At 43.6% G+C, this 22,969-nt stretch overlaps 1 protein-coding gene across 1 annotated transcript in view; it reads right to left on the reverse strand.

Moving 5' to 3' along the window:
* Window positions 1–22,969, reverse strand: part of cacna1c (calcium channel, voltage-dependent, L type, alpha 1C subunit) — a 309,696-nt gene that overhangs the window by 118,494 nt on the left and 168,233 nt on the right. Inside the window, exons 15-22 of the mRNA XM_055650124.1 lie at window positions 22,035–22,242; window positions 17,376–17,496; window positions 15,413–15,527; window positions 12,553–12,673; window positions 10,162–10,231; window positions 7,497–7,629; window positions 5,603–5,732; window positions 2,127–2,186 (exon numbers count right to left, since the gene is read on the reverse strand). Of these exons, the coding sequence (XP_055506099.1) occupies window positions 2,127–2,186; window positions 5,603–5,732; window positions 7,497–7,629; window positions 10,162–10,231; window positions 12,553–12,673; window positions 15,413–15,527; window positions 17,376–17,496; window positions 22,035–22,242 (958 nt within the window). The remainder of the gene's footprint in view (window positions 1–2,126; window positions 2,187–5,602; window positions 5,733–7,496; window positions 7,630–10,161; window positions 10,232–12,552; window positions 12,674–15,412; window positions 15,528–17,375; window positions 17,497–22,034; window positions 22,243–22,969) is intronic.

The raw sequence follows: 22,969 nt of genomic DNA on the forward strand, positions 1-22,969 counted from the left end.
CTCGACTCTTGGTTGCAGGAAACTCTCATTTTGATGGACCCCTGTATAATGGAATTAGGCTGTATTGGACAGACCTGCCAATCTGCAAACTTTATAGTGAGCAGGCAGTTGGAAGATTGCCAATGAGTAATTCTACTGATCGGGTCACCTTCCGATCTGGGAGGAAGTGCCTGCTGGTAACAGTTGGTTGGTAGGTTGGATGGTGTAACCCTTTTTGTAATTTAGTGGGAGGTATAAGCGACGAGGAAGGGGGAATGAATAGGATTAAAGCAACTAGCAAAACATGAAATGTTGTGGTAACTCAGTGGGTTGAGTAGCAGCTATGGAGCTGTGGAGGCATTTCAGGCCAAGACCCTGTATCAGGATTGAAAATGTAAAGGGGAGAGAGTCAGTGGTGGGAGCAGGAAGTGTGGCCATACTGACAGAGGGTTTAGTGAATATCACAAAGAGACAAGCTCAGCTTGGACTCATTCACATGCAAACATCTTACTAAACTGGCCGACAAAAGCAGAACTACCATCTATCTTGCAGAAGCTGAACAGCAACTGCCTTGAGGGCCTGTACCACTGTACGAGGTAATTCAAGAGCTCTCCCGAGTTTAAAAATAAATCAAACTTGTGGTAAGCGTGTAGAATGTACGTAGCGGGTACGTCGGTGCTCGGGGACGTCTCTTAGCGGCTCGAAACGCTAACGGCAGGTACTCGGGAAACGCGGTAACTTGTGAAGATTTTTCAACATGTTCTACGAGCGGCTATCACCGTAATTCTCTGAGTTCGAATCAGGGGAAACTCGGGAGAATTCTTGAATTAGCTCGTACAGTGGGACAGCCCCATTAGGCGATTTGTTTGGGCGACTACAGGCGACTGCCGCAAAACTTTCAACATGTTGGCGACAGTGTCGACAATCTTTGCTGTCGTCGGTTGACGTAGGTGTTGTCGCCAGGTGTTGCAGGTGAATCCTTTTGGTATGTTAGCTTTCATAGCAAAAGGATTTGAGTATAGGAGCAGGGAGGTTCTACTGCAGTTGTACAGGGTCTTGGTGAGACCACACCTGGAGTATTGCGTACAGTTTTGGTCTCCAAATCTGAGGAAGGACATTATTGCCATCGAGGGAGTACAGAGAAGGTTCACCAGACTGATTCCTGGGATGTCAGGACTGTCTTATGAAGAAAGACTGGATAGACTTGGTTTATACTCTCTAGAATTTAGGAGATTGAGAGGGGATCTTATAGAAACTTACAAAATTCTTAAGGGGTTGGACAGGCTAGATGCAGGAAGATTGCTCCCGATGTTGGGGAAGTCCAGGACAAGGGGTCACAGCTTAAGGATAAGGGGGAAATCCTTTAAAACCGAGATGAGAAGAAACTTTTTCACACAGAGAGTGGTGAATCTCTGGAACTCTCTGCCACAGAGGGTAGTCGAGGCCAGTTCATTGGCTATATTTAAGAGGGTTAGATGTGGCCCTTGTGGCTAAGGGGATCAGAGGATATGGAGAGAAGGCAGGTACAGGATACTGAGTTGGATGATCAGCCATGATCAGCCATATTGAATGGCGGTGCAGGCTCGAAGGGCCGAATGGCCTACTCCTGCACCTAATTTCTATATTTCTATGTTTAATTCCATTAAAACTAGTCCCTGGCAGTGGCCTAAAGAGTCACCTAAGTGGGACAGTCCCATTATATCTCTGATGGTGATAGATTGGGAAACCAAGAACTGCTATTACTTTCAAGAGGATAGTATGAGGTGGTGACAAAGAATTATCGTTCCCTCATCACTCTGCATTTTAAAAGTTGTCTCATTTCTAACTTTTCTTATGTCTGATCGAATCTCCTTTACCTAGTTTTCTCTCTCTCTATCTATAGATGCTGTCCGACCTGTTTGGAATTTTCAGAATTTTCAGATTTTAGCACTCTTCCCCAATTTGGGAACAATGAATAATCTGGATAATAGCTGATAAAGAATAGATCTTTACACAAGTGCATTGTGAACACTACCACTTTTATGTGACAATCTGCCCTCTGTGCAAAGTTAAAAGAGTTTGACTCTTTTTAAAAACATCGCATGAAATTGTTTTTTCGCAAAAATGGATCACAAATGAAAATAAATTGATGATCCATGTGTTATTACCTTTAATATTATTTCCACTGTGAAGATACTAGTGAAGACATAATCTGCATATGTAAGGATCTGTAAAAGAAGAATTCAATATAAATTTCAATCTAACATTTTTAGCATTGAATTGTAAATGTAAAAATCAGAACGTACCTTAAAAGGTATTAGTGACCATGACTGCACTACACCAGCAGAAAACAAAAATAGCATGGCTGCTGTGCCACTTTCTCTGGGTCTGTTAGACTATTTACTGTCACCTCTTTACAGGGAGGTCAGGTTGAGGGGAGTTCCCCCACGGGTACCATGTAATCTCGTGCTACCTGCTCCATGGTCGGATAGTCGGCGACTAAACCGTCTCCCCCACCCGGTTTGCCAGGTGAGGAGGGGGCTGTGGACTCCCAGCAGGACCAAAAACAAGACCTGCCAAAGGGCGGATGAGCTTCTCGCGTGCCAACGGCCATCCACACTTCAGTAGAAGTTGCGATCACTCTCGTACATAGCATTGTAAGGAATGATGATAAAGCACACACACACACCAAAATCCTATACCTCCAGCGGTGGAAGTCCGCAGGAACTGGAGGACAGTGGTGTGTGGTGCGTCCGTCACCGTTCCCGTTGGAAACTGCGCCGCTAATGTTTTCAACGAAGATGATGAATCTTTATACAGGCTCTCTCCCCGTTACATTTTCAATCCTGATTTATTATCCATCATTGTTACTTTGTATACATTTGTTTACTAACATAAATACTTTTCAATTCAATTCAATTCAATATTTATTCCATGTCATTTGAACCTCAGTGGGGCTCAAATGAAACTCTGTTTCTACAGCCATACAAACAACACAATTCCTACAAGACACACAAACAATTCAATTCACACAAACATCCATCACAGTGAATCTCCTCCTCACTGTGATGGAAGGCAAAGTCTTTTCTCTCCCCTGTATAACATTTCCCCCCGATGTTGAAGCCCCAGGCGGGCGATGGTAAGTCCCACGGCCATTTAAAGCCGCGCCGGGCGATGTACTGCCCCGTTCCAGGTCTAAATGTCACAACGTTGGAGCCCCCCCAGCGGGCGTTGGAATGTCCCGCGGCCATTGAAGCCGCGCCGGGCGCTGCACGACCCCGCTCCGGGTCGTTCCAACCCCGCGACACGGGCTGGAGAAGTTGCGTTGCGGGAGCTCCGGAAAACGATCTCCCACCCGGACCTGCGAGCTCCCGATGTCACAGTCCACCGGCCTGCAGCTGGAGCCTCCGAGCTCCGAAGTCGGGCCGCAGCAGCGAGCCACCACCGCTCCCCATGCTCCGAGGCCGGCCAGCCCCACGATGATAAGTCCGCAGCTCCGCAGGCTCCGTGACTGGAACCCCTGGGCCGTTCAGGCTGGAGGCCACTCCACGGTGCTAGGCCCCAACAACAACGGAGACCCGACAGGGAAAAGGTCGGGTCTCCTGTGCAGGATAGAGATTTTAAAAGTTTCCCCCTCCTCCTCCCCGCACCCCACATATTCACAGTTAAAAACAGTATTTAAAAACCCACAAACAACTACATTTAACTAGACACAAAATAAAAACAAGACAGACAGGCTGTAGGGGCCGCTGCAACGGGAATCGCGCCGCCAACCAAAATTTTGAATCAATTTTCCAGTTTTAAGGTGAAAATATGCAGAAGATGAACCAGTTGATTTCGACATAAGCCAGCACTAGTCACTGTATCTCTCAACATGAGTTAAAGGCTGGAATTCAGAAGTTTAAAATTAAATGAAAATGAAAATATCTGCATTATAGGTTTCTATACTGGCAAAGATTTATCGAGCAGATTTTAGATTCCTTGGGAGTTGTGAACTCTATAAATAAATTCCAACCAGAGTGCAGAGGAACAAACTCTTGGCAGCAATTCCAACTTCACAAAACACAAAAACAATTTTCAAAAATTCCATCAATCATCAGGATGAAGAAGCCATTTAACATTAAAGGAACACCCAGCGACGTTATAAAAAAAGACCTCAAATCTGTCAGAGGGTTGAATAGTGTTAAAGGGCCTGTCCCACTTTCACCACCTAATTCACAGCCTTTTTTACTCGTGGACATTTTTCATCAGGGTCGAAAAACGCCCCGACCTACTTGATGCCATGAGTACCTACGACTAGCATCTCGGCCTACGACCTTCCTACGACCTACCTACGACCATGCTGCGAGTATGGTTCCTGGGATGTCAGGACTGATTCCTGGGATGTCAGGACTTTCATATGAAGAAAGACTGGGTAGACTCGGCTTGTACGCGCTAGAATTTAAAAGATTGAGGGGGGATCTTATAGAAACTTACAAAATTCTTAAGGGGTTGGACAGGCTGGATGCAGGAAGATTGTTCCTGATGTTGGGGAAGTCCAGAACAAGGGGTCACAGTTTAAGGACGAGTGGGAAATCTTTTAGGACCTAGATGAGAAAAACATTTTTACACAGAGAATGGTGAATCTCTGGAATTCTCTGCCACAGAAGGTAGTTGAAGCCACAGTTCATTGGCTATATTTAAGAGGGAGTTGGATGTGGCCCTTGTGGCTAAGGGGATCAGGGGGTATGGAGAGAAGGCAGGTACAGGATGCTGAGTTGGATGATCAGCCATGATCATATTGAATGGCGGTGCAGGCTCGAAGGGCCGAATGGCCTACTCCTGCACCTATTTTCTATGTTTCTATGAGTCAAGGGCAAACTCGGCAGAGGTTGTGAATTAGGTCAAGGGCAAACTCGGCAGAGGTCGTGAATAAGGTCGTGAAAGTGGTACAGGCCCTTAAAGGGCCTGTCCCACTTTCACAACCTAATTCACGACCTCTGCTGAGTTTGCCCTTGACTCATACTCGCAGCATGGTCGTCACGAGGTCATAGGAGGTCGTAGGAGGTCGTTGGTAGGTCGTAGCAGGCCGTGATTCTAGTCATAGGTACTCATGGCACCAAGTAGGTCGGGGCGTTTTTCTAGCCCGATGAAAAATGTCCACGAGTAAAAAAAAGGTGTTTAAAAAGGAACTGCAGATGCTGGAGAATCGAAGAGACACAAAAAAGCTGGAGAAACTCAGCGGGTGCAGCAGCATCTATGGAGCGAAGGAAATAGGCAACATTTGTTATAAATAGTTATTGTAAATAGGCAAAGTAAAAAAAGGTTGTGAATTAGGTGGTGAAAGTGGGGCAGGCCCTCAAGGCAGATGAATAATTACGTTTACTGTTTTATCTGAAAAAAGTGATGGAAAAAAAATGGGCCTCATAATGGATGAGAAGGTAAAGAAAGGATGTGGGTGTCATGGCTGACATCCGTGCACAGATGCTCCACTAAGTTTATTCGCAATTAAATTCTTCATTTGCATTTCCAGAACCTACTTTGATATTTGTCATTGTAGGTGGATATTTTGCTGACCATACAAAACAAGAACATGTTCGTGCTTCAACCATTTGATTACATTGGAAATAATATCAACCTCAAAGCTTTATGTCTTTAAACTCACTTCGTTCCTTTTGGTGTCCTGGTGCACAGGGTCTTCTGCTGCCAGAGAAATACTACTCAACAGAATGAAGAATAAGATGAGATTTGTAAAAATGTTGTCATTGACAATTCTGTGGCAAAGCACTCGAAACCTGCAATGGAGATTTGAATAGGTAAATATAGAATGGAAGCCTTTTTTAAATATCACTTTTTTTCAACACATACTCCAATTAAACTAAACAATATGATTTAAAAAAGACCAGGACATTCCTGGAAGAAATTGGCAGATAAAATATAAGTGTTTGATAATAAAACCTTCAGGTGGGGTTGAATATTATTGCACTAAAGCAATTAAACTGAGAAAATTTGCAATTAACTAAATAATGAGACTTTATTTGTTAAATAATAATAATAATTTATGATAAAATAACTTTATTTGTTAAGTTTGTCTTTTAACAAAAGTCCAAAGCATTGCCACTTTCATTTCACTGCACATCTCGTATGTGTACAGACAAAAACTTGAAAACTAAGCACCTTAAAAACAACCAAAGCTGACCAAAGTGCTGTACAGAAAAAAGAAAACAAGCAAGACATCATAAAACAGGCAGAACAACAGAACATACAACTAACACGAGGCGCATAAATTACATACAAAAATCCAAACAATAAATTAAAAAACATAAAACACGAGTACGAACAACGCAGCAAAACCAAGCAAATAAAGTTAATAAACAATTCAACACCTCACTGGTCTACAAAGGCCATGGAGAATAATGAACCTGTCAACTAACAATAGACACCCCAGCGGTATGAACACTGACATCCAATTTCAGGTAGTCCTTGCTTTCTCCCTCCTTCCCCTCCCACAACCTACTGTCTCCGCCTCTTCCTTTATTTTTTTGCCACACCACCCCCCCCCCCCCCCCGACATCAGTCTGAAGAAGGGTCTCATCCCGAAATGTCGCCTATTCCTTCGCTCCATAGATGCTGCCTCACCCGCTGAGTTTCTCCAGCATTTTTGTCTACTGCCAACAGACAAGACATTTTGCAAGTTTGGTGGAGTTTAAAATCGACTAAACTATTTATATTTATAGCACATGCATCTGGTATTGTTTATTGCATCTCTTGGTTTAGTTACCAAATGTATTCCAAATTAGTTGGTTCTATTGCAAAAAAGACACAAAGTGCCGGAGTACTTTAGCAGGTCAGGCAGCATCTCTGCAGAACATGGGTGGGTGACACTTTGGCTTTGGAGCCTTCATCACAATCATTGTAATAGCGGAGAGAGGGGGGGGGGGGGGGGGGGGGGGGGGGGGGGGGGGGGGGGGGGGGAGACCTAGCTGGAGGGAGAGGTGGGAGCTGAACATAGCCTGGCAGGTGATAGGTGGCTATAGATTGATTGGTAAATGGTTGGTCAAAGGCCAGAGATGAAATGACAAAAGGTGCAAGATGAGGAGATAAGGAAGGAAGAGGGGTGAAATCTGAAGCCAGAAGAAGGAATATAGGTGGAAGGGGATGGGAGGAAAGGGAAAGGGAGAGATAGGTGCACATCCAGCGCATGGAAAGAATAGGGGAAAAGGGATGGAAGGTGGGATCAGGAGCAGAATAAATGAGAAATCATTTACACTTCAATCTGCTATATCAGTCTGACATGTTTTACAAGTCAAGTCAAGTCAAGTTTATTTGTCACATACACATACGAGGTGTGCAGTGAAATGAAAAGTGGCAATGCTTGCGGACTTTGTGCAAAAAACAAACAAACAAACTACAAACAGAATGGAACAGAATTACATATTCTTTTACATATTAAATATTGTGGGCGGAAGGAAAAAGGGAAAAAAAACAGCAATTTAAAAAAAAATTGTATCCGTTAAACTTGTATATTATGTTCATTACGATGGTTTCATGGCCAATACCTGTTTGTGGTACTGAAGATGAAAAAGGCGCTAGCGTCAGGCATGGGGACAGCCTTCTCTTTTATATGGAGTTCGGTGAGTGGGCGAGGACGTGGTCCCACTGGCATTTCGGGCTCATCTTCGTCATCTTCACCTGAAGGCAGAAATTAAACTCCTGATTTTGCATTCATACATTTCCTACCTTTGTGTTTTTAAATCTCAATTACAAACTTTGTCCTGATCATTTGGCAGACTATACTAATGATATGAATCTAGCACAAAGTGTACACCAGTTTAAAAAAAAAATTGCCTTCACTTATTTCATTTGAGTGCCCTTATGGGAAAAGTGCTTCATTGCTTCTACTATGACTGCCAGATTCCAAACGTGTCTCACATTTACATATTTCTCATGATTTCAAAGGTATCTTTACCTTTGAATGCTTTACTCTTGAATGAATTAATGAATGAGTTTATGAATGAATAGGTTTAATGGCCAAGTATTCACATACAAGGAATTTGCCTTGGTGCTCCGCCCGCAAGTGACAACGTGACACACAGTGACAGTTAGGAATGACACTTCGGGATGAGCTTGGTAAATCCATCCTAGTAATGAGATTTAGTTTCCCTGTTATGTTCAGTTTTATAATTTATAGAAACATAGAAAATAGGTGCAGGAGTAGGCCATTCAACCCTTCGAACCTGCACTGCCATTCAATATGATCATGGCTGATCATCCAACTCAGTATCCTGTACCTGCCTTCTCTCCATACCCCCTGATCCCTTTAGCCACAAGGGCCACATCTAACTCCCTCTTAAATATAGCCAAAGAACTGGCCTCAACTATCTTCTGTGGCAGAGAATTCCAGAGATTCACCACTCTCTGTGTGAAATATGTTTTTCTCATCTCGGTCCTTAAAAGATTTCCCCCTTATCCTTAAACTGTGACCCCTTGTTCTGGACTTCCCCAACATCGGGAACAATCTTCCTGCATCTAGCCTGTCCAACACCTTAAGAATTTTGTAAGTTTCTATAAGATCTCCCCCTCAATCTTCTCAATTCTAGCGAGTACAAACCGAGTCTATCCAGTCTTTCTTTATATGAAAGTCCTGACATCCCAGGAATCAGTCTAGTGAACCTTCTCTGTATGGCAAGAATGTCTTTCCTCAGATTAGGAGACCAAAACTATACGCAATACTTCAGGTGTGGTCTCACCAAGACCCTGTACAACTGCAGTAGAACCTCCCTGCTCCTAGACTCAAATCCTTTTGCTATGAATGCTAACATACCAGTCGCCTTCTTCACTGCCTGCTGCACCTGCATGCCTACTTTTAATGACTGGTGTACCATGACACCCAGGTCTCGTTGCATCTCCCCCTTTCCTAATCGGCCACCATCGTGTATCGGAGCTGCCTAGCAGGGTGCCATCTTGTAACTTGGTGAAGATTTCGCAACATCTTGTTTATAACACAATGCACACATTTTTTTTGAGAAATCTACCACTTTGCATTATCTTCTATCAGTCTGAATCTATGCATCACGCTTCATATCAAATATTTCAATTCAATCCATTATCTTTAGTACAACATATCCATGACAATATCTTATTTGTAATTGGAATTCTCAAATCTAAGATGCGTTAAAAAGTCTTCCATGTAAATTTAGCGTCAGTATTTTTTGCAATATGTCTATTTTCCATTTGTGCTACATTATTGATGAATGTGCTATGATATTTCAACAGCCAATTTTCATTTCACATGACATTTTGTTTGAAGAAAAGCCACATATTTTTTGCCCTGATGAAGTCGCAATGAAATAAAAAAAACTTCGGAGGTCGTCTTGCCCATTGTGTTAGTTGAGAAACAACCGCCCAGTTTAATCCGTCTCCCTATATTTTTCCAATAAATGCTCAATGTAAGCTCACGGAATAGCAGTTCACATTTTATCTGCTCTCGAGACTCAAGAATGAAGTCAATAATACCTGGTGCAATTAGAAACATAGAAACAAGGTGCAGGAGTAGGCCATTTGGCCCTTCGAGCCTGCACCGCCATTTAATATGATCATGGCTGATCATCCAACTCAGTATCCCGTACCTGCCTTCTCTCCATACCCTCTGATCCCCTTGGCCACAAGGGCCACATCTAACTTCCTCTTAAATATAGCCAATGAACTGGCCTCAACTACCCTCTGTGGCAGAGAGTTCCAGAGATTCACCACTCTCTGTGTGAAAAAAGTTCTCCTCATCTCGGTTTTAAAGGATTTCCCCCTTATCCTTAAGCTGTGACCCCTTGTCCTGGACTTCCCCAACATCGGGAACAATCTTCCTGCATCTAGCCTGTCCAACCCCTTAAGAATTTTGTAAGTTTCTATAAGAAACTTATAGATATATATACCAATTCTTGGTAACCAGGTTTTGATACCCATTAATAAATTATCTGCTTGCTTTAAAACTTGAGTATTTTCCTTTCTCGATATCTTACATCCAACAATATTAGTCTTGGACATTCCGCAATAAAGGGGCAATAGAAAAATGTCACAATTGTACACTGAAGAGTACACATGGCAGAATTTTCTCCCACTACTTATATCCGACTCTTTCTATCCAATTAAATGTACATGTGAATTGAGTTAACAAGATGAAAACAAAATGCAGACGGTGTTTCCTGGTACGATTCGTAAAACTGCTACCTGGAAATTCATTGGATGGGTAAGGATTTTTCTCTTCATTCTCTTCAAACTGGTAGTCATCCAATCCAACCTGTGACATATGGAAAATGAGATGCCTGGCGGTTATTGGCACTTTTGGAAATAGGTTTGCAATATTCAAGAAAAAATATCAGACATGATCGATGATTCTAAAGGACAATGATTGCATCAAATAAATTAGTCACACTTAACTGAAATATATTTTAATCAGTAACAATCTTTAATGCCCTTTCCCAATCCAGAGAAATAATTTAATTTTGCTATCATTTTGTTTGATGGTTTTGATTATGCTCAACTTTGTCCCACTTTCATTTTCCACAGCCATACTAACCGCTAGTGGCCTTAAGGGCCTGTCCCACTGTACGAGGTAATTCAAGAGTTCTCCCCTGATTCGAGCTGGTGTAATGTACGTAGCGGCCACGTAGGAGCTCGTAGATGTCATGTAGCGGCTCGTACGAGTAACGGTGGGTACTCGGGAAATCCGGTAAACTTGTGGCGTTTTTTCAACACTGTGAAAAAAAGTCCACGAGTAAAAAAATACTCGTGATGGAAAAAATTGTTACTTTTTACTCGTACGAGCCACTATGTACCCGCTATGTACATTACACGAGCTCAGATCAGGGGAGAACTTGGGAGGACTCTTGAATTACCTCACACAGTGGGACAGGCCCTTTACAGGTTCAATTGATCTAGAGAGAAGCACTCCAAGAGTAACAACTAGACCTCAGGCAGAAGATCTTGAGGTTCTGCCCCTTGAATGCCCAGGTAGAATTGTGACACACCAAGTGATGTGAAAGAGATTTACAAATGTTTCCAAATGTCTCTGATAATTGGAGTCATTTAAAAGCCACTTGAAATAAAATTAAATAATCGAATCAAATGTATTTATTCAAAATTGTTTAATTTACATAAATTAAAATGACATTTATTAAAGTAAAGAAAAGAAAGGCAAGCCACTTAATTTTTCTATTCTGGTGGGTGGCTCCATTACTAAACTGATGGGCCAAAAACAAAGTGCATCCAATTCTCCAGCTGAGCTCCAACCGTGGGTAAGATGCAAATCAAAAAAGGTGCAATGTTGTTTGTGGTCTCCCTGGAACGGCCAACTCAAGAATAGTTGGATCTGGGTCAAGTTGTCAATCTTTACCTTTTAAAAATGAGAATATCCCGTAAAATGTCTCCCCTAAATGGAGATGTTTGGCAGGTGACGTCTGTGCAAAAAGCCGGCATAAGTTACAGTAGATGTAATGGTGGCAAAATCTACAATATTGATCATACAATTAGATGGATACTTATTGAGCCAAAGTTTGTACATTCTTCCAGTTAACATAGACATAGAAACATAGAAATTAGGTGCAGGAGTAGGCCATTCGGCCCTTCGAGCCTGCACCGCCATTCAATGTGCTCGTGGTTGATCATCCAACTCAGTATCCCGTACCTGCCTTCTCTCCATACCCCCTGATCCCTTTAGCCACAAGGGCCACATCGAACTCCTTCTTAAATCTAGCCAATGAACGGGGCCTCAACTACATTCTGTGGCAGAGAATTCCACAGATTATAAGTTCTAAAAATTACACAACTAAAGTTGTTAAAATTATATAATTTCCATATTGCCCAATATGATCCAGATATTTAAGCAATATACAGGAGGAACTCTCTGGATTTACATTGAAATTGCTTGTACTATGCTCTGTTCTGATATAAACATAGAAACATAGAAATTAGGTGCAGGAGTAGGCCATTCGGCCCTTCGAGCCTGCACCGCCATTCAATATGATCATGGCTGATCATCCAACTCGGTATCCTGTACCTGCCTTCTCTCCATACCCCCTGATCCCCTTAGCCACAAGAGTGAGCATTAGCCTCAGAAATAATTTATTTGATTTATAAGTCTGAACATGCTCAAAAGAAAAATTCTTCAAGTTACTATCAGTAAAAGATAATGATTGCAGATCAAGTCAATGACAAGAGTCAAATTTTCTTGGTGTTTTAATGGTTTGAAATTGCTTTTATACTTCATCATCAAATGCTCAATGAGAGAATACAGTTACTTCCTTTTAATGAATATTTACATATTGAGAATGGAAACTGAAATGCACAATGCAATTTATCAATAGCGATACTTAATTATACTTATAATCAATAGTTATTCCCTCGAACTTTCATCCACTTTCTCTGCTACTGAAAGCTAACTTGTTTTTTTCTCTTTCTCAGTTCTCATGAAGGATTCCAGACAAAAAGCATTAGCTGCCAAAGGAAGACAAAAATGCTGGAGAAACTGAGCGGACAAATGAATGTCATATAGCATTGGGAAAGTATCACATTTTAATATATAGTCTTTCAACACCAAATCTGCAATATTCTTAAACGAACCTTTGTAGCAGGCGGCGCGTCTCCATCTGCAGTTATTGTCTTCAGTTCTATCTTTTCATCTTTCTTTTCCTCTTCAATGGGTGGCTTCTCAATATCTTTCGTTTTTGCCGGACTGGTGTATCTAAAAAACAATGTTTGTGAGCAAAAGTCAGCAAAAAACGACAAGTAGAATTTGTACAGTGGATGCCGCCAACCTCCAGCACGAGAAATGTAATTCATGGAATTCTTTTTTCTTTTCTATTTATGTCTCCTCATAAGAAATAGTTCATCAATTTACTTCAACAGATGAGGAAACAAGAAGGCAGAGGGTAGATTTGTTTTAATCTTTCATTTCCCCTTCAAAATAACAAACTTTGTGTTCAGCACCTCAGTTAAACTTTTTCTTTTGTCATGCAATCAAAAAACATTCCTGATGACCTGTCCAAGATGGGGAAGAATTATATATCATTAAAAAAATTCCAAACAGACTAGAGAAGACAACTAATGGGTTCACGAGTCTTCACAAGCTTACTGCCTTTCCCGAGTACCTGCCGTTAGCGTTACGAGCCGCTAAGAGACGTCCCCGAGCTCCGACGTACCCGCAACGGACATTCTACGTCCTTACCACGAGTTTGATTTTTTAAAAACTCGGGAGAGCTCTTGAATTAGCTCGTACAGTGGGACAAGCCTTTAACTCCTCACAAGATGTCATTTACTATCTCAAACGACTTAATGCAGGGAATAGCTGCTGAAAAGCCTGCGTGTACATGCTCTTTCCCAATCAATGAAAGCATGCTGATTATCACAGGCAGAGTTATGTATGGCCATGCTGAAGGAAAATGCTGGAGGAGACATCACCCAACGTTCCTTTGCACGTTGCCCTCCTGTTCAGTCCTTCACTAGATCTATTTCAAGCAACAAACAACTTGCTGGAGGAATTGAATGGGTTAGAGCACACCTGCGGGCGTTTCTATGTCACGCTACACACTCTTCATGACAATTGGAGACACTACCTCAATGTATTTCTTTGCCTGCCCTTGCCCATCACCAGGCAAGACTGATTCCTCCAATTCTGTTCAAACACAAGGTTAATACAATGGAGACATGTAACATTTTGGGCTCCTTAGTGTCTGCGTGCGAAATGTTACTGCCGTACCCACAATGGATGGTTTAATCAGTCAACAGACAATAGGTGCAGGCGTAGGCCATTCGGCCCTTTGAGCCAGCACCGCCATTCACTGTGATCCCGCAACAACATCAGAAACATACTGAAGGTAGACAAAATAGGTTTTAATATCACAGAAGGTTAATTCTTATTTTATCACCAAATATACCAGATGTCGGATGATCACCTTGAAGGTCGAACAGGAGCAGCAGCCAGACCAGCGAGGGAGTGGATTGGCTGAAGGAAGGCTTTCTCCTCATTAGGCTACTCTTGAATCGGTTCTGGGTGTGTTCCAGTGTTTAACCATGACTTATTTCAGTGACTTATTGTAGGAGGCGATCAGCGGCAGTGAAGGAAATAGGTTTCACTCAGCGCTGTGAGTGTGTCTACTGTGATGTGTCCACTGGAGTCATGGCAGCCAAGTTGTTACAGTGTCACTCCTGCAGGGACGTGGGAAGTCAGGGACACCGCTGGTGCTTCTGACAACTATACCTGCACAAATTGTGTCCAGGTGTGGCCCCTGAACGAGCGTGATAGGGAACTGGAGCAGCAGCTGCGTGACCTCAGGATCATCCGGGGCAACGAGAGTTTCCTGGACCAGACCCACAGTGGGGTTGTCACACCGAGGATACAGGAAGAGCGAAGATGGGTGACAATGAGGAAGAGAAGTAAACATGGAGTGTAGGAGCCCCTATTGAAAACAGGTGCACCCTCTTGGGAGCTATTGGAGCAGACGATACGACAAGGTTGAGTGGCAGCCAGGGCTTTGATTCCAGCCCCGGTGCTGAGGCTCAACGGGGAAGACTGACATTAGGCACAGCCGCAACGGTGGGCGACTCGATCGGCAGGCGTGCGGGCAGGAGATTCTGCGTAAACACGCGATACTCCAGGATGGTGTGTTGGCTCCCTGGTGCCAGGGTCCAGGACGTCTCAGACTGACTTCAGAACATCCTCGAATGGGAAGGTGAACAGCTGGAAGTAGTTGTGCATATGGGCACAAATGACATGGATAAGAAGAGGAAGGAGGCTCTGCAACGCGCCTATATTTAAGAGGGAGTTAGATGTGGCCCTTGTGGCTAAAGGGATCAGGGGGTATGGAGAGAAGGCAGGTACAGGATATTGAGTTGGATGATCAGCCATGATCATATTGAATGGCGGTGCAGGCTCGAAGGGCCGAATGGCCTACTCCTGCACCTATTTTCCATGTTTCTATGTATAGAGAACTAGGTAGGAGGCTGAAAAGCAGGACTTCTAGGGTGCTTATCTCTGGGTTTTGTCCCAGTAACTCATGCTAGTGAGGGTAGGAACAGGGAGATAGGGGATCTGAATGTGTTGCTGAGGAGTTTGTGCAGAGGGCAGGGATTTGCACATTTTAGGATTGCTAACACCATAAGAACTGCTGTGAATGGCAATAATGTATGGGAAATAAATGTTCCAATCTTGTCACCATTTTTCTCTTCCCAGGAAAATCTTTGATATTCATCTTAAATTAACAGCCTACTTTACTGACTGTTATCCCCTTCCTTCTATTTCAAACACCAACTTGCTGGAGGAAGTCGGGATGGAGCAACTGCAAATGGTTTGATCATTTGCTACTTGAAATATAAGTTTAAGAAGATGGTAATTGAATTTAATAAGAATTAATTTTTCATAGTTGGATGAAAACCAAAAGTCTAAAATAGGCCAGCAAAACGCAAAATGAGAACAAGGTATCACCTTGCCAGTTTTCTGCGTTCCTTTTCTTCCTCCTCCTCCTTCTGGGCAGATGTCAAACTCTCAGCATCTGCCAGATTGTCCACAGCAATGGCTAAAAATACATTTAGAAGTATGTCTGTTTGCAGGTAGAGTCAAGGCAAATATAGAGTCGATGAATTTGGTATTGAAGAAGACAGAGAGAGATGTGCTTATCAAAATGGATAATTAATACTGATGAAAAAAAAATTATACATCACACCATATGTCTATCTATCTATATAATATTAAAACTCTGTGGTGGCTGGCTGGCTGTGTTTCTGCCTGACTTGTGGTTGCCAGCCTTTGATTCGTTGCTACGCCAACGCCAGACCCAGAAACACCGACATTTTTTTCAATTTCGGTAGAGATTTCACTTTTCATTCCAAGTATCCAGTCCTCATTAAATTTTGTGGTGTTTATGTACACATTTTTAATAAAATCCTTCTCCCCTCCCCCCCCCCCACTTACACATTTTGTCGCCTCCTGCTGGCCAGTGACCATAACGGCTGCTGGCGCCCGCCTCTCGCCTCAAAGACGCCATTTAAAAACAGCCGCACACTACTGACTACGGAAACGGCTTGACTTGGAGGAACGGCTGCGTTGGGGAGCAGACCCAACGGGTCTGCACTTGTTAAGGTATTAAACAATTCTAAAATTATTTTACTGATTGCTAATTTGTGAAAGCAGAGTAAAATGTTGGTCCAAAATTTCCACAAAAATAATTGGCATACTCTGGTCTTAAATATATTTAAAGCTGAGGTCCAGTGGTGAAACAAGAACAATGAGACTGAGAACTCTATCCATTGCCCTTGTGGCAATTTAGATCTGACACTAGTTCACAAATCCCATATGAAATTCAACAGTGGGAGGCAGTAAGGAAACTTTCAGGTAATTTTCAAATGTTTTCATTGATTAAATTAATTGAAATGTACTCAATGGTTTAGTGTTTGCTAATGTTTCTGCATCAGAGCTGCCTTCATTCACAATGTTCACTCCAACACTTAGCTGAAGGTGAGATCAGGTTCAGCAGATAGTGGCAAACCATGACAAAGTTTGCCACTAGATAACTTATCATTGTATATAGTTTTGTGAATCTTTAGAACTTCAAAATGAACATGTGTTGCACATTAATGTACTGAAATTGATCATCTTTTAAAAACTAACGGGCCTGTCCCACTTGCGCGACTTTTTCAGCGACTGCCGGCACTCGCCATAGGTCATTACAGGTCGCCGAAAATTTTCAACATGTTGAAAATCCAACGGCGACCAGAACAAGGTAAGACTCTTTGGGCGCCAACTCACGAACATACAGGCTTCACCCCGCGAAAAATGTTCCCTATGTTGGGCGAGTCCAGAACCAGGGGCCACACAGTCTTACAATAAAGGGGAGGTCATTTAAGACTGAGGTGAGAAAAAACTCTTTCACCCAGAGAGTTGTGAATTTATGGAATTCCCTGCCACAGAGGGCAGTGGAGGCCAAGTCACTGGATGGATTTAAGAGAGAGTTAGATAGAGCTCTAGGGGCTAGTGGAGTCAAGGGATATGGGGAGAAGGCAGGCACGGGTTATTGATAGGGGACGATCAGCCATGATCACAATGAATGGCGGTGCTGTCTCGAAGGGCCGAATGGCCTCCTCCTGGACCTATTTTCTATGTTTCTATGTAGTCTCCTCAGTTGCCCAAAGAGTCGTAGCCTCTTTCTGGTCACCGCTGAATTTTCAACATGTTGAAAATTTTTGGCGACCTGCAACTACCTATGACGGGTGCCGGCAGTCGCCAAAAAAATTTGCGTAAGTGGAACAGGCCCATAAGGGAATTGATTCCAGATCTACTGTGACCTCAACCAATGGTGAACTCCAGCGTTCAATTAATGTTAATGTATTCGGTCCTTAAAATCTTATAAAAGCCTTGAATCCGAAATGCTGTTAAAGGAGCAAAAGAATACAGTTCCCACAGATGAAGAGAATGATGAAATAAATGCAGACCAACATCCCAGGGAAAGCTGGTCCTCCATAGGCCCTTATCCCATCATACATCACTGAGTTCCAGTCTTCACCAGTCAGGATCTGGAGAAAACAGGAAAAAGTTGAATTATAAAACTTTTATACATGCATACATAGAACGGAAAGCGTTGGAAATACCAAAAGGTCTTCACAGCATTAGAGACTTTTTGAATAGAGAGAAAATGTTTTTACAGACCCATTTAGTCTAACCGCAGGTGGTGGGAAACTGCTGAAGGTAGATTAAAAATGGGCTGGAGCACATTTGGAGCGGGTGAAATCATTGGACAAATGGAGCAAGGATTTAGGAAAGGTTTCGGGTCTCGATCTTATAGAATTTTTCGAGGATGTTCCTAGTAGCTGGATATGGGACGCTGCCTCACCCGCTGATTGGACTTCCAGCAGGCTTTCGACAAGGTCCCACATAAGAGATTAGTATACAAACTTAAAGCACATGGCATTGGGGGTTCAGTATTGATGTGGATAGAGAACTGGCTGGCAAACAGGAAGCAAAGAGTAGGAGTAAACGGGTCCTTTTCACAATGGCAGGCAGTGGCTAGTGGGGTACCGCAAGGCCCAGTGCTGGGACCCCAACTATTTACAATATATATTAATGATCTGGACGAGGGAATTGAAGGCAATATCTCCAAGTTTGCGGATGACACTAAGCTGGGGGGCAGTGTTAGCTGTGAGGAGGATGCTAGGAGACTGCAAGGTGACTTGGATAGGCTGGGTGAGTGGGCAAATGTTTGGCAGATGCAGTTTAATGGGGATAAATGTGAGGTTATCCATTTTGGTGGCAAAAAACGGGAAAGCAGACTATTATCTAAATGGTGGCCGATTGGGAAAGGGGGAGATGCAGCGAGACCTGGGTGTCATGGTACACCAGTCATTGAAGGTAGGCATGCAGGTGCAGCAGGCAGTAAAGAAAGCGAATGGTATGTTAGCTTTCATTGCAAAAGGATTTGAGTATAGGAGCAGGGAGGTTCTACTGCAGTTGTACAGGGTCTTGGTGAGACCACACCTGGAGTATTGCGTACAGTTTTTGGTCTCCAAATCTGAGGAAGGACATTATTGCTATAGAGGGAGTGCAGAGAAGGTTCACCAGACTGATTCCTGGGATGTCAGGACTATCTTATGAAGAAAGACTGGATGACTTGGTTTATACTCTCTAGAATTTAGGAGATTGAGAGGGGATCTTATAGAAACTTACAAAATTCTTAAGGGGTTGGACAGGCTAGATGCAGGAAGATTGTTCCCGATGTTAGGGAAGTCCAGGACAAGGGGTCACAGCTTAAGGATAAGGGGGAAATCCTTTAGAACCGAGATGAGGAGAACTTTTTTCACACAGAGAGTGGTGAATCTCTGGAACTCTCTGCCACAGAGGGTAGTTGAGGCCAGTTCATTGGCTATGTTTAAGAGGGAGTTAGATGTGGCCCTTGTGGCTAAAGGGATCAGGGGGTATGGAGAGAAGGCAGGTACGGGATACTGAGTTGGATGATCAGCCATGATCATATTGAATGGCGGTGCAGTCTCGAAGGGCCGAATGGCCTACTCCTGCACCTAATTTCTATGTTTCTTTATGTTTCTATGTATTAGAGAAGGTGAATACAGAGCAATGTTTTAAATGTTGAAGAAAGAACCGCAGGTGCTGGAAAAATCGAAGGTAGATAAAAATGCTGGAGAAACTCAGCGGGTGAGGCAGCGTCTATGGAGCGAAGGGAGCAAAGGAATAGGTGACGTTTCGGGTCGAGACCCGGAAGGGTCTCGACCCGAAACGTCACCTATTCCTTCGCTCCATAGACGCTGCCTCACCCGCTGAGTTTCTCCAGCATTTTTGTCTTCCTTTAATGTTTGAAATGAACGACTTTTCATTCGAACTGTTGACAATAAACCCAGTTTTGAGAGGCAGCAAAGGAATGAATGTGAGGATGGAATGAGAGGGAAGGTTTGTGATAAATCAGAAGGCTGGGCGCTTAAATGACGAAAGGAGTAACAAACAGCGCAAGATAATAAAGGTGGTGATGATCGATGAATTACAAAAAGCCAGGTTTGAATTACAGGAACCACATTATGAAATTACCATAAGATAAAACTGAATTACAGAATGTGAAATGCAATAGCTGGAATTGCTGATAATCGGAAGTTATTGAAATCGGTGTTTACATTGGAAGGTACATATTTAGAATAAGAGGTCTTGCTCTTCAATTTGACATTGAACTTCATCAAACGAGCGTAGAAGGCTGAAGGCAGAAAGTACAGATTGGAAGTGGGAACGAGAATCAACATGGTACACACCTGGAGACTTGGTAGCATTGCTCTCCGACTAACTGAACATACAATACAATACAATACAAAACACTTTATTTGTCCCCGAGGGGCAATTCAGATATTCCTGCAGCACACTAATAAAAATACAACATAGCATTCAAGAACTTTAACATTAGAACATAAAAACATCCCCCCACAATGGTTCCCACTGTGGGGGAAGGCACAAAGTCCAGTCCCCATCCTCTTGTCCACCCAAAGTCGGGCCTATGAGGCCTCCACAGTCGCCGCTACGGGGGCCCGATGTTCCCGGCCGTTCTCGCCGGGTGATGGTATTCCGACGTCGGGAGAACCCTCAGCAGCTTGGGGTGCCAGGAACGGCCGCCCTCCTACCGGAGACCACGGCTTCCAAGCCAACAGACCACGCCGAACGGAGCCCCACACACTGGCGATCTCGGCGCCGCAGCTGGCCGCTCCACAGAACCCCGGCTCCATGATGTTATTATCGGCGGTCCCAGCATACTGGAGTTCCAGCGCGGCGACCCAGACAAGGCATCGCCCGCTCCGCAATAGCGCTCCAGCGTGAACATAGAACATAGAACAGGACAGAACAGGAACAGGTCCTTTGGCCTACAATGCCCCTGGTGGACATGATGCCAGGTTAAACTAATCTCCTCTGCCATGCTCTCTATCCTTTGACATTTCTTGACATTGTCCAACTTCTCCTTAGAGCTAACACCCTTTAATCCAGCTGGCATTCTGGTAATCCTCTTCAAAGCCTCCACATCCTTCTTGTGATGGTGGCCTGCCGTAGACAACAATGGTGTGTGTATGAAGGAACTGCCGATGCTGGTTTAATCTTGCTATTGAGGGAGTGCAGCGTAGGTTTACAAGGTTAATTCCCAGGAGAGATGCTGAGAAAATGGAGCAGCTGGGCTTGTACACTTGGACCCGGATGCTCCATAGATGCTGCCGCACCCGCTGAGTTTCTCTAGCAATTTTGTCTACCTTCGATTTTCCAGCATCTGCAGTTCATCTGTATATCAATGCTCTTAAGGGTCTTAAATGCCATTAAATGTACACTTTCCCCATGTATTCGATTTCTCAGTGTTCAACACCTCAGATTAAACTCTCCCTGCCTTCTCCCACTCATTTCTGTAGCTGGTCTACTTTGGTATACTCTGTAGCTGGTCTACTTTGCAACCATCCTCATTGTCCTTGCCTTCATCAATTTGACGTTGTCTGCCAGCTCACTAACCAATCCATTTACGTCCAAGTCATGTACACAGATCACGAACAACAGAGATCCCGGCACAGATCCCCAAAAGATCCCCAGTGGTAACAAAGCCCCAGGCAGAATAACAAACTTCCACCACGACCCTCTGTCTGGAGTAGGACAGGTCTGCATCCAAATGCCCAATCCACCATTAATCCTTGCCATGCACCTTGACCAGCCTGCCATTTGTGCCAAAATGTAACCCCCATTCAGTGCTGTCCAACACTTATTAATCTGAAGAAGGGTTTCGGCCCGAAACGTTGCCTATTTCCTTTGCTCCATAGACGCTGCTGCTGCACCCGCTGAGTTTCTCCAGCATTTTTGTCTACCTTCGACTTTCCAGCATCTGCAGTTCCTTCTTAAATACTTATTAGATGCACAACGACGTAGGCATATATGTTCGGGAAACAAATACATACAACAAGGAACAGAGATTGTCATGGAAAAGTGTTTCAAGTCAAGTCAAGTCACATTTATTTCTATAGCACATTTAGAAAAACAACTCTCATTGGCCAACATTTGTTATTGTAATAGCACAACAAAACAGACTCCATACATATATACATATAGCCCTCACTCAGTGGACGTCAGGAAAGGCTTGGGAGTATAGATAAGTTTTTAGTCTCGACTTAATTGAGTCGATGGAGGGGGCAATTCTGATGGGAATGGGGATGCTGTTCCACAGTCTAGGAGCTGCAACCGCAAAGGCACGGTCGTCCCTGAGCTTATGCCTAGACCGCGGGGTATTCAGCAGCCCCAAGTCGGCCGATCTGAGGGACCTGGAGGTGGAGTGGTGGGTGAGAAGACTTTTAATGCAGGAGGGAGAAAGCCCATTGAGGGCTTTGTAGACATAGAGGAGGGTCTTGAAATGTGTACGGAACCGCACAGGGAGCCAGTGGAGAGAGGCCAGGATCGGTTTCATTAATTGTTTCAACGTTAGCATTGTGGAGTTAACAATATGTTTTTTTTTTTAATTCATAATTTACCATTCTACAAGTTGGTTATCATTTTCCATTTCGGTTTGATGACACAGTATTGTGTTGAAGGAACCATAACATACCTGGAAGACAGTAAGAAGTGACTGAGGAAAGTTATCAAATGTACTCCGTTTTGGTTTCATCTCATCAAAATTGAACTTTCCTCCAAAAAGTTGCATGCCCAGGAGAGAGAAAATGATGATGAAAAGGAAGAGGAGCAGTAACAACGAGGCAATGGATCGGACAGAGTTCAATAGAGAAGCCACCAGATTACTCAAGGAATTCCAGTATCTAAATATAGAAACAAAGGATGTAATTAAACTCTTATTCACAACATCACAACGATATTTTCCAATACTTTCTACAATATTGCAGAATGGACCTGTGAAAGTCCTCAGCTCAAACTCTCATCCATTACTTTGTAATGCCCCTGTCCCACTTAGGAAACCTGAACGGAAACCTCTGGAGACTTTGCGCCCCATCCAAGGTTTCCGTGTGGTTCCCGGAGGTTGCAGGTGGTTGCCGGAGGTTGCAGGTAGTGGAAGCAGGTAGGGAGACTGATAAACATAGAAACATAGAAATTAGGTGCAGGAGTAGGCCATTCGGCCCTTCGAGCCTGCACCGCCATTCAATATGATCATGGCTGATCATCCAACTCAGTATCTCGTACCTGCCTTCTCTCCATACCCCCTGATACCCTTAGCCAGAAGGGCCACATCTAACTCCCTCTTAAATATAGCCAATGAACTGGCCTCAACTACCCTCTGTGGCAGAGAGTTCCAGAGATTCACCACTCTCTGTGTGAAAAAAGTTCTTCTCATCTCGGTTTTAAAGGATTTCCCCCTTATCCTTAAACTGTGACCCCTTGTCCTGGACTTCCGCAACATCGGGAACAATCTTCCTGCACCTAGCCTGTCCAACCCCTTAAGAACCCCTTAACTCCTTAAAAACCTCCGGGAACCGCACGGAAACCTTGGGTGGGGCGCAAAGTCTCCAGAGGTTTCCGTTCAGGTTTCCT

Source organism: Leucoraja erinacea, chromosome 19, assembly GCF_028641065.1.
Source record: "Leucoraja erinacea ecotype New England chromosome 19, Leri_hhj_1, whole genome shotgun sequence".
NCBI classification, from domain to species: domain Eukaryota; kingdom Metazoa; phylum Chordata; class Chondrichthyes; order Rajiformes; family Rajidae; genus Leucoraja; species Leucoraja erinaceus.